General features: G+C 38.9%; 1 protein-coding gene across 2 annotated transcripts in view; it reads left to right on the forward strand.

Annotated features, from left to right (window-relative positions):
* Nucleotides 1-12,765, forward strand: part of GYS2 (glycogen synthase 2) — a 42,427-nt gene that overhangs the window by 21,599 nt on the left and 8,063 nt on the right. For both annotated transcript variants that reach the window (XM_038154827.1, XM_038154828.1), the window contains 6 exons: nucleotides 3,484-3,601; nucleotides 4,004-4,124; nucleotides 6,765-6,871; nucleotides 8,839-8,898; nucleotides 9,860-9,938; nucleotides 10,464-10,577. In XM_038154827.1, coding sequence (XP_038010755.1) covers nucleotides 3,484-3,601; nucleotides 4,004-4,124; nucleotides 6,765-6,871; nucleotides 8,839-8,898; nucleotides 9,860-9,938; nucleotides 10,464-10,577 — 599 coding nt within the window. The remainder of the gene's footprint in view (nucleotides 1-3,483; nucleotides 3,602-4,003; nucleotides 4,125-6,764; nucleotides 6,872-8,838; nucleotides 8,899-9,859; nucleotides 9,939-10,463; nucleotides 10,578-12,765) is intronic.

The raw sequence follows: 12,765 nt of genomic DNA on the forward strand, positions 1-12,765 counted from the left end.
CTCAAATTGTTGTTTTTGTTTGGGCTTGTTTTTTTGTTTTGTTTCTGGTTTTTGGTTGGGGTATGTGTTTGTTTATTTGGGGAATTTTTTGCTTACTCTTTGTAGAGTTATTGGTTGATTTGCAGTGCTGATTATAGTTTGGGATTGTTATCCTGGTTAACTTCAATGCTTCAAGCCACATTGTGGTTCCTGAACCCTAACAAAAGAGCTGTTCATGGAATCCTTTGCCTCATTCCTGTCAATTGGATGGTGGACTTAGATTATCTTTTTCATTTTATTTTAAGTATAAAAGCCATGTCTTAAAAGTCACTGAAGTTCAGTCATTTAAACTGGGATATCTCTCAAAGGTCTTGATTATTACAAAGTGCAGAGCACTCTGAAAATCAGGCTTTTGAAGCTTTTTTTATATAGGCATGAGGCTTCCCCCCACCGCAGCTACCACTGAAAATCATAGTCTGTGTTTTGGGATTTTAGGAGACTGAAATGAGTCTGGATCCAGTTTAATTTGGGGAAGAAAATCTCCAGACTGCTCACAGATAAAATATTAGTTGAAGCTGAAGAGAATTCCATGCACAGAGATTCACAGGCCAGAGGTTTTTGTGATTATTCTTGCAACTTTGAATAAACCAAGTAAATATACTTAATGTTTGGGTTAAAAAACTACTGACACATGTCATGCTTCATATTGACATAGCTAGAAAGAAATTCAGTAGAAATTGTCACCCCAAATCCTAAGAGATGATTCTATGTGGAAAGTATGTTCTGAGGGGAATTAGTACTTTTATAGTTTCTCTGAATCAAATACTACAAATAAACTGTGCAGGAACCTATTATCACACTATTTATTCTCTCTGAAGTTGTGAAATCTGCATAGACATTGATTTTTTTGGAAAGCCCAGCAATCCTTCAGTAGGTCATTGAGCTTGAATTCTGCAAAGGAACATGAATACTGAAAGCATGTGTGCATTTCTCCATCCACTTTAAAAATAAACCTTTAAAAGGAGGATGCTGAATTGGCACAATTAAATTTTATTTGCATTTATTGAGACAAAATTTTGCAAATAAATTTTTAGCTAAAAATAACTCAGAAATGTGCTAAATTGAGCTGTCTCTGCTACTCCTCTTTAACATCAAACTTGGATTATAATTTAAATTATAAATCTCATCACTTGGAGAAGTCCCTTTAAAATTTAATAAACCTGATTGCATGGAGAACTTTTGCAGCCAGACAAAGGCCAATTTGCCAGTCTAAACCGGGCAGAACGACTGCTTGTATTATGCTGATCCCACTTGCTGCAGTTGTTATGTGATCAACAATTTATCAAACCATATTTGTCAAAAGCTTGAGTATCTTTGACATATCCAGCAGGATTTTGTCAGTGATCATAAGTTATATTCTTGTGGTTTGAAAACTGGTGTTATGGGATTTCTAATGTTTTCACTCAGAGAACATATTTCTCATTAGCAGTAGCGAAGACTTTGAATCCCAAGAGATTCAGGTATCAATTGAGTTCTAGATCTAGGCTTCCTATCTGTATGTATTTGATCAAAATCATAGATGGAAACTCTGAAAAAAGTACAAGTCAACTCTAAATGTTAGTGGTCTGTCAAAAGAAAACTTAATTCTGTGCTAATATTACTTAAATCAATGCCAGTTTCTTTCCTATAAATACAGAAGTCAAAATACTCTGATTTGACCTACTTGGGACAATTTTTCAAGCAAAAATATTATTATTTCATTAAACAACAAAAACAGCAACAAAAGCAAACAAACAAAAAAACCCAGCATAGGGACTAAGCTCTCTTTCATCACTTCATCCCTCACACATGTTCAAAATATTCCTGTGTGTCGTCTGTCATGCATCTCAAAGCCTTAAACAAGAGATGGATTGAGCCCCAGTCCTCCTGAAAGGATAAATGAAGCTGCAGTTAAACCAAAGGACATGGGAGTAGGTTATACACAGGCTGCTGCTGGTGGCTGAGACTCTCCAAAACTCCCTGATAAATGAATGTGAGTATGGAAGGAAGCTGGCCAGAAATACCTGGGGAAGGGATTCTTCCTGTATTGGGAAGTCTTTGAGATGCTTGGAGTCTCAAAGCTCTGTCCTGCATGAGCCAGTTCTCCCACACAGAACAAGGAACAGGTCTGAGAAAGGAGAAGGTATGTTGTTGGTAAAGACAGTGGAGGACGGTTCTGCTCCGTTACCTCCCTCCAGAGGTCTTTGTTCAGAGAATTCTTAACTGCTGGGCAGGAGAAGGTAAAAGCACAAGTTTTCTCCTCATGTCCACCAAGACTATTTTGTCATTGAAAACCAAACTAACAAGTAAAGATTTCCTGGTCTTTAGTTTCAGAATTGGTATTCCAGAAACAGATCCATCAAGACTTTTGCTATTTCGTGGTTACTATTAAAGGTTATGGTTTTATCTGTTGTAGTTTAACTTAGAGTGTTTCAGGACATTTTACAGGTGAAAGTTTAACCAGAGATCACTTACATGGCAGGGAAACACATATTTTGCTGAAGCAGCCTGTAATTTTCAAGGAAATAATTAAAAATGGCTGTGCCGTTTGCATAATATCAGGCAAGTATAATAAAGTAGTATAAGTCTGTTTCAGTCAGTTGTGTTGCCATTAAATACATCTGCTGAGGAACTGGCCTTCCCTTTAATTTCCATTCACAACCCAGCTCAAAGGACAGAAAATGGCATTTACTTGGACTGGATTTAGGGCAAGCCTTTGAATAGCTGCTGTGATCTACCAGAAAGGCTAAGAGTGACTGAATTCCAGTGTCTGTCCTCTGTGTATAGCCTAAAACTCTACCTTTAAAAGGCTGGAAATGAACAAATTTTAATTGTAAGATCCTTTAGAATCTTGGAGGAGGGCTGGAAATGAAAAAAATTTAATTGTAAGATCCTTTCAAATCTTGGAGGACAGCAGCAGGAAAAATATAAAGGGTACTATTCCATGGATGTTTTTAGGGGAAATGCAACTGATTACTGGAAAGAGGCTGTTTTATAAATGTTTCTTAAATGCTCCCTTTTTTGATAAATTCTTAGCAGTTTTGATATGGATATTGATAAGAATGGGTATCTCTTGTGCCATGCAGTAAACAAGGGCATAGCACAATTTCTGCTGCCAGGGGCTCTCAATCCGTAGTGGTCGAGCAGACAACAGTGATATCAAGGATAAAGAGGTAAAGGGCAAGTTGCACAACAAATGTATGGCTCAATGGAGACATTACTGGGGTCTTCACAGGACAAAAGAGCAGGGTCTACCCAGTGCTGAGGACAGGTGAATGTTGCTTTGATGCTGCAAACAGTGGAGAGCCATATGCAAGGACTTTGTGGAGGCAGTGCTGTTCCCTCCCCCTGAGTAACATAAAGACATAACCTGTTCACATAAACCTGAGAGACACGTTGGTTCTTTCCTTAAAGATTTCTCTGACTCTGAAGATGTCTACCTCTGCCTTTTCTCTGCTTTTCCAGATGTTGTCACCCCAAATGGCTTGAACATTAAGAAATTTTCAGCAATGCATGAGTTTCAGAATTTGCATTCCATGTACAAGGCTAGGATCCAAGAGTTCATTCGAGGTCATTTCTATGGGTATGCTTTTACTTTTCAAAAATTAGCAACACTTGTCCAGCACTATTTAAAGCAAGAACCAAAGCAGGAGGACTAACAAGTACTTCACAGAGTGGAAATATTGAAACCAGCTTATTCAAATGTCTGTCTGGGATTTCTCAGTCGGAAGCTAATGGAATTTTAGACACCAGATCTGACTCTGCTTAACAGATTGTGATATCAGACAGCAGATCTCGATCTGTTTGTTATTTACCCAAGATGCAGTTTGTCAGAAAAAGATAGTCAATTGAAAGCATGGCAGAAAAGCCTCATTTTCATTTTTCTCTGGGGATAATAAGTTCCTCCAGAATAGAAAGCTCTTGTGTGTTTTATTTGATTGTATCTCGAGAAATACTTTGTTCTTGTCTGTTTTCTTGCTTTCAGCCACCTTGACTTCGATCTTGACAAGACCTTGTTTTTCTTCATTGCTGGGAGATATGAGTTTTCCAACAAAGGAGCTGATATGTTTCTAGAAGCCTTATCAAGATTAAACTTTTTACTGAGGGTAAGAAAGCTTACATAGCTGTTGAAAGCATAGAACTTATGCTCAAACTGACCATACTGTGGAAGTCACCTACAAGAATTCCCTTTCAATACTCTGGTTTATAGGAAAGTAATGATGGGCTATTCACAGTTTTCATAGGGCTCTCCTCCCGAACCATCAGAATATATGATGATTTCACACAGTTTTAATTGATAGATTGATTATATAATTGAAAATAATTGATTACACAGTTCAAGAAGTTAATCCATGGTTGCCTCCCTGGTTTTTAGAGAGAAGTAATGAAAATAGTATTATAGAGTTTACTCTTATGGTTTACATATTATAATGGAAATAAAAGTAAGCCTTTAAAGCTGCATTTTAAAAACATCCTTTAAGCAAATTGCTTAATTTGTTAGGACCTCTTTATGATCTTTTAAATCTCTGCTACCCTATTGGATGGGAATGTTGCATTAAAATTCACAGAGTGACAGTGGTGTGGTGCAAAGCAATGGGAGGCCACTCAGTTCTCTATGGTTCTGTTTCCCCAGCTACAAAATTGGTGCAATGTTTCTAAATGCCTTTATGTAGTACTTCAATGAAGATAAGAGCAAGGCCTTGTTAAAAATCACACAGCAGAGCCCTTAGCACCTACAATGAGGGCATTGAAAATGTCTCTAGTTGTGTCCCAAAGACTAATAGTTTGAAAAGAAAACCCAGAAAAATGCTAATAATGCTAATTTGTTTTCAATCATCTGGCAAGGATCAATTAGCTGTTGTCCTAGACTCTGTCCTTTGTACTGTTACCAGTTGAATGATACAGAAAATCTGGATAAAAATTATGATACTGCTCTGTCAGCAGGGATGAAAGAATCACTAATGTTCAAAGCCCTAAGTACAATTGTTCTACCACCTTCTATTAGTATGCCATTTTAAAAAAAATCCAGAGCGTCTGGATTTTCTGGAAATTCTTAATCCCTTCATTCACACAGATCACCTCACAGAACTGAAGTATTTCTTCCATAACAGAAATCAGCTGTTTGGCAGTACTGTGCAACATCAGCTACCTGTTAATGGCATTTACATGGCTGTTACCTGTGAATGCTGGTAACGTGGAAGGTCTTGTGTGATAAGAGGGAAAGAATTGCCTGAGCAATTATTGCAGGAATCTCTTATTGCAGCTAATGATTTATATCACAGAATCATAAAATCTTTAGGGTTCCAAAAGACTTCCAAGATCATTGAGTCCAACCTTTGGCCAATCACCCATTTGTCAATTAGACCATGGCACTAAGAGCCATGTCCAGTTGTTTATTGAACACTTCCAGGGAGCGTGGTGGAGTCACTGGGCAGCCCCTTCCACTGCCTGATCACCCTTTCTGTCTTCCTGGTGACATCCATGGTAAACAAGGGTGATAGAAATTAAAGGAAACAGGCTACTTTTCCTAGGCTCTATAGAACAGTGTACTGTAGCTTCTCCCAGAAGCTGAGCCTGGATTTATTGCATTATTCTTCCAGTGTGGATGCCAGCATCTGATTAGCTGTTCTAACACTCGCTCTGTAATTAATTCAAGAGGTAATTCCATTGGGAGTAGCAGACTACCTGTACTAATTTCAAATCTGGAAATGACGGTACTTCCTAAACAAGTCCCAGTATTGTGCCTGAACCTAAAAAGTACATTGCACTGCATGAAATTATTTTATTTTATAGAGACGTTTCCCTCTGCTGCTTGAAAACCTTACTAAAATTTTGCAAATAAAATATAGATGTTGGGAGAGATTGTTAATGCACATTGGGATCGTAGCACGATGGACTTGGAACCCACTTTGAAGAGAGGGAAGGGAAGAACGTTAATTAACATTAACATGATAGATGAGTCCCAGAGGTTATTTTATACTATACATTTTGCTCTATGTCAGTCTGAGAGAAGACACACTATTGAATGGTTTTGTATCTAAAATTTGAAATGGAGGCAATTCAAAGTAATTTAATTTTTACAGCTCTGAACAGAGTTCACCCTTAGCTTTTCATTAAACAGTTGCTGAGAGGAGTAAAACCTCATTCAAGCAGAAATGAATGGACTTGGTATTTTGAACCTTGCTCATGCACAGGAGAAATTAGCAAGTGAAATCACCTGGAAATAAAGGGTCAGAATTTACAGCAAGTGCTTTCTGCCTTTGAAATAGCCGGGTGGGAGTGATGGGCAAGAAGTTACTTGTGACTTCTTGCGTGTCTGGCAGATTCTTTGCCAGAGTTTCAGGTAGAAAATGGTTCTCTCTCTGCTGTAGGAAATCCCTCATATCATGCCTAGGCATACCTCAGCTAGTAACCAAACACTCACTCCTTTGAGCCAGCACAGTTTGTATCAGGTGAGAAAGTGTGTAGGACTTCTATTTTTCTGCAGTTTATGTGCTCAGCCAAAGCCATGTTCTCTAAACCATGAGAGCTCAGGAAAATCTGATTGCCCAAATTGAAACTGGGTGACATCTCTGTCTTGATCTCTGATTTGACGAAATTTTGTTTGTAGCATGAGCAACAACATCTGAGCCTTCCTGGAAAAGCAAAGTGCACTTGGTGTTTCCTCTGACTAATTCTTAAAGTTGGCTGTGATACCCTGTATCAGATTTTTTATTTTAAATTCCTCTTCATTTCTTGTCATGTAGGTTCACAAGACTGATGTTACAGTTATCGTGTTCTTCATCATGCCAGCAAAGACCAACAATTTCAATGTGGAAACCTTGAAAGGACAAGCAGTCCGGAAGCAGCTCTGGTAATTGCCACTCCCACCCTGGTACAGACTGATGGGTACTCATGCAAAAGTCTCTGCTGGAGAATAATGCTCCTTCTTTTTGCTACAACTGAGGATTGTCAGTAACTAGAATGTATTTCAGGGAGGAAAGAGATGGGAAAGACAAATAAGGTCAAATATTTCTTGTTTTAGGGTTTTGTTTGTTGTTTGGTTTTGGGGTGGTTTTTGTCCACAGTTATTTTTAGTTAACTTGTGTTGCCATTCTCTTAGCAAGTAGTACTTGTTTTGTAGCAACAAAGTCAAATGCTCTAGAACATCCACGTTTCTGAATGTCTTCTGGCTGTTTCTGGTACTCCCATTGGATATGCCACAGAGCTCCCACAAAATAAAGACTGCCTGCTCATTTTTCACAGTGAGCTTCTCTGTGGGAAAAAGAAAATAATTACACATCTTCTTTTATTTAGAAATATGGAAATTGCACTTTGTGATCCAGCAGATCAGCAGTTGATAACAATTGTCTATAATTTTCTATATGGACTACAACAAGCAGTGGCCATTACCAAGCAGTGAAGCTTATAGCTATAAAAGGAAAATTGTCACAGCCCTACTCCTTTTGCAACTTTTCAAACAAAAAAGCAAAGCAGAAGCAAAGAGGATTAACCTTCACCTCACTTTAACTGCCGTGTGATTCTGTATAGGAAAAGACTGCTTTCAGCTGTTCTTCTCTGTGAAAAGCAGAAGACTCTGCATCACTGTATGCAGAATTATCATGGTCATAATCTGAACTCCGGGATAAACCTACCTGCTAGCAATATATCAAATGATTCTCAGGATGCCACAGAAATTAAAGACAAGAAGAGGCTGGCACTTATAAAGGAATACAGCACTTCGAAATTAATATGTGATGGCTGACTTAGGGTATAAAATCCTTCTTTTCCTCTGCTTCTGGAAAAGCAGTCTATCCCATCTGGGTTAAATTTTAGGTATTGTGCATGGCAATCTATGAAAGTATAGTAATGTGGGAACTATCTTGCTGGGGTTTGGATCAGTGTGGTTTAACATTTGGTTGCTTTACAATTCACCCAAAATTGACTTATCCACTCTTGTGTCTATGTGAACTGGGAAAGAGCACCTAAAAACAGGTATGTGGATTCCCAGCTTGGTAAAGGTTAAGATTTCACTTAACAAGTTTCATTTTTGCCTAAAGTATAATTAGAAATCAGAAAGGCAGGAAAGGTTCCATGAAGTGGAACTTCACTCGCAGTAGATTTACTCAAATTTAGAATGCACTTGCTGTTTTGACAATAGAACTTTGTGCCACAGGCAGAATAATAAAAATGACTCTTTGCATGCAGAACAGGGGTTCACTTGAGTTCTTCCTTAGCTAAAATATAACATTTGTCTGACACAGGCCTCCTTAATGGCTTAAAACTTGGCCTGAGCTTTTCGGGAAGTTTTTTGTTTTACAGACTAAGATAAGCTACCTTTTAGTCTAACACTTGTTTCCAAAAGTCTGTGAGGTGGGAAATAGGGCAGAAAGTGAAGGGGGAAGCCTGCTTTGAAAATCCCTATTTGTTCAATTTTTATATCTTGCATCTCTCTTCTAGGTCAAGAGAAGCTGGAACTCTCTCTGTCCATTATTAATGATCATGTTACAGTACCTAGGGGCATGTATAGGCTCTTTTTTTCACAGCTGACATGTGGTCTACTGATCAGAGAAGAGTGCTAGAAGGAATCCCTAGAAAAGCCTGCCCCTGGCTTTCCCAGTGCACTTATCTGTAGGTGCAGGTCAAATCCTTGGCTCTGCTGGAATCCATCAGCACAATTGCTGGCTGGAGAAAAGAGCTTTGAGAACCAGACACTCTGTCTGCCTGTGCATCGTGGGTTCAATCAGTATATCAGTTTAATTTCCAGTGGCAGGAATCTCTTTTATACTGTCCTTGTCCTGGATTCTCCTGTTTTATACCTATATTTATTTATCTTCCAAGGGACACTGCACAATCTGTGAAAGAAAAGTTTGGAAGGAAACTCTACAATGCCTTGCTGAAGTGAGTGAATAAGTTGCTTTGCTCTGCCTTGCAGAGCCTCATGTTCAGGTGGCTTTACTTGTGCTGTTTCTGTGCTTCTGCTCTTTGTGTAAGGGATTTTGACATCCCTAGGAGGGCATAGTAGGAAGATAGGGGACCATAAACAGGATACTTGTTTAATAGGCAAATCACAGAGGAAGAAAAAGAAATGTTCCAACAGCCTGTGGTAGAAAGAGTCTTAAGAGACACACGGATATCTAAGCAACACAAAGGCTTATCCACTCTCAAAAACTAGCTACTTCAGTATGGATATTCTCAGTTCAGTCAAAGAAAGAACAGAGAAAATTTCTCCCAGGCTGAGCCAGGGGATCTTAGAGGGAAGAATTAATACAATTATTATCTCTCTTTCAATAACCGTTGTTTATAGATATGGTTCTCCAGAGTGTGCTATTCATAGTTCACCAATAGTGTGAGATGTTCCTACTTTGAGACCAACCAAGTATCACCTTAGTGAGTCACAATATAAAAAGACTCGCTACTTTCATTAAATGTTTTTGCCTTCTGATCCACTTGAAGACTGGAGTCTTCTTTCCTTCCCTGACTCAACAGTGTCAACTTCAGCTTAAAAAAGCACCAGAGACAAAGTAAAATGTGTTAGTGATTCAGTCATATAGTTTCAGAAGACAGTTGGAAGTGAATGACCCAAAGCACAGGTGAGATGACTGAAACTTCAATAAAAACAAGCTGTGTCCCAAAAACAGAAGAAAGCAATTCTTAAGCTTTTTTTCAAAAGCTAATTAGCAGATCAGCAAGTATACAGGAGAACACAATATAGGGAATATAGAAGGGCCATGAAAACAAAGGAAATGTTCACGTTGATATCAGCAAACTTCAGATCAGAGCTTGTTGACCACTTCTTCATTTTCTTTACAAAAAGGACAATGAATCATTTGGTAAAATTGGTTGTGTGTTTCCTTTGCAGAGGAGAAATCCCAGACCTGAACAAGATTCTTGACCGAGATGACATAAGCATTATGAAAAGAGCCATCTTTTCAACTCAGGTCAGAAAATATGTTATTTGTATAAACATCTAATCTAAATAATGAATGTGATGATGTAAAAGGATTGCGTATGGCATATAGTGATATGTGTGCATTGGAAAGAAGTTTTCAGCAAATGCACTTCTCATCAGTAACATTTAAAATCAGCTCTGATTGTTTTTAATGAGAGTATGACCCAAACTGACCTTTTTGGGAGTTTGTGGATGTTGCTTCAGTCACATGCATTCCTAATTCTTTTATTCTGAGCTAAGTATGAACTTTGAGTTGTTCCTGAGCCTGGATTTTTCCAGTTTTATTAAATACGTGAAATCAAACGCTAAGGAGATACAACATTGACTAACAATCTTCAAAATTAAATGATGGTCCCTTCTTGAAGTTAGTACAAATTAATTTATTTTGAGGTAAATTAAGCTTATTTACATCAATAACAAAATCTGCCACTGTCTTGCAGTAGCCTTAGGAAATGGCAACAGGACTGATTGCCGAGAGTTTGTCTGATTTATGGATTGCCTTTTCTGTGCTCAGAGACACTCTCTGCCTCCAGTGACCACCCACAACATGATTGATGACAGCAGTGACCCAATCCTCAACACCATCCGGCGCATTGGGCTGTTCAACAACCGCACAGACCGCGTGAAGGTGCGTTCTGGCCACCTCATTTGAGATCCAAAATGGGATTTCTCTGAACATTCTCAGTCTGCATCACTAGCATGGGGAGTGCAATTTAATTCTTGATAGGTGATATTATACTGCTAGAGTACTTCTCTCTTTCTCCCTTTCCAGGAATAACAACTTGTCACAGCACAGAGATCCTCAGGTGCTGTTTAGCCAAGCTAATTTCAAGTTAGAAATCTGACGTTAGGGAGCTGTTTCCATTGCTGCCTCCTGCACTGAATGATGAGCTGCTAACTCCTGAAATCAAGAAAGTGCCATGGGTCATTTGCACCCAGATAGAATACCCTGACATACATTCACCTGCTTAAAACTGGAGGTCCAAGGTTTGAGCACAGACATTCCTGGAGTATTGATTCATCCCTTAAGAGCAACACCCTGATATTCAGCATTTTCTGTAAAAGGTTAACCAGGGCTTTGAACCAAAAGAATTCCTGTTCATGCCATATTCATGTTTACATCACCTGTTGAAACTAAATTTGTGCAAATAAATCTTTTCCTTATTTCCATGTTTTCTTTGTCAAACCACAGAAAGTATCATCATCTGCCAAAGTTGTTTTTTTTTTCTGGCAATCTCTGATATTCTAACTATGAATATCTCAACATCTATCTAGTCAAAGTTGAACCTAAAATTGCAAATTCTTCCTCTTCTAGACCATTTCTTTAAAGCCAGATCCAAAGTATCTTTAACAATGACATATCAGTTATTCTCAGTTTCTTTTTAAACCCATGGCTATACCTAAGTAAATATTTTCTTACACTTCCTAGTTGCTTCTTCTTGGCTTAGCATATGAGCATTAACTCCAAAGAATTCTGGGATCATAATATGGTAATAATACAGGAGATGTAACAAAAGTAGGAGGAAAGGATGCATTGCGTAAAGATGTAGTAAAAATGCCTCAGAATTAACTGCTTGAAAGCATTACAGAGCAGATAGGATATAACACAGCAGACATCATCATCTGCTTCTCAGCAGATGTCAAGTTTATAAAAATCTGTCATTACCACTGAAAAATTACCTCCTGCATGAACAGGCTTAGTACTTTATGAGTTGAATACCATTTAAAAAAACTCTGTAAACTTCAAAATTAAAGTAGTTTTGAGAGAGGTACAACATATCCAGGCAGACACAGCTGGCATGTGAAAATACCCTCAGCAATTCAGTGAAATCACTGGGATCAACTAAGCATGCAAAATGAGTTTACAGCCCATTTACTGGTTGAGTACATTCATTTGTTTACTCAAGTGAGTAGCATGACAATTTTATTAAGAAGGGATAAAAGCATATCCTGAGCATGAAATAATGGCTGTGGTATGTTCATGCAGAGAGGTAAACCCAGAGCAGTTTAAACCATTCCCTCACGTTTCTTCCTCTCGAAGCTGACTGGACACCACATACGAGGCACTTCTCAACTAAGCAGTAGATGTGGGGCAGTAACCCCAAGCCCTGCGGAGTCACGCAGATAAATTATTTTCAGTCCTTAGAGGTGTCTTTCAGCAAAATTAAGTAGGCACAGGTTTGTGGTGACAGGGCTGTAATGTGTCTGCTTTCAAAATTCCCTCTGTTCTTGGGAGATCTGTTGAGTGCAGTGAACATTCCTTTATTTCAGGGAATGCTGTGAAGCTCAGAATTGCTGTGTCTGTCTGAGGCCTCCTCCTAAAGAGACGTCCCAGTAAAATCATAGAATGGTTTTTGTTGGGAGGGACTTTAGAGATCATTTCATTCCATACCCCTGCCATGGGCAGGGACACCTTCCACTAGCCCAAGTTGCTCACAGCTCCATCCAACCTGGCCTTGGACACTTCCAGGGATCCAGGGGCTGCCACAGCTGCTATGGGCAGCCTGTGCCACGGCCTCTCCACCCTCACAGGGGAGAATTTCTTCTTTATATCCAATCTAAACCTGCCCTCTGAGAGTAGGAAGCCATTCCCCCTTGTCCTGTCACTCCAGGCCTTCGTAAATCCTTCCTACCTTTGTAGAAGAGACCAAGTCTTGCTAAATGCCACAGCTTTAGGCCTAATTCTCAATGTATGTGGGCTTTCTTGGTGAAGAAGGATAAAGCTAAATACCTGTCCAGTGAAAAAAGGGTTCATCATCAGTCCTATTTCCAAGACAAGAATGCACAGAGGCAGGATGTGTTGTAGTGTGAGCAGT

The sequence above is a fragment of the Motacilla alba genome, chromosome 1A (assembly GCF_015832195.1).
Source record: "Motacilla alba alba isolate MOTALB_02 chromosome 1A, Motacilla_alba_V1.0_pri, whole genome shotgun sequence".
Classification (NCBI taxonomy): domain Eukaryota; kingdom Metazoa; phylum Chordata; class Aves; order Passeriformes; family Motacillidae; genus Motacilla; species Motacilla alba.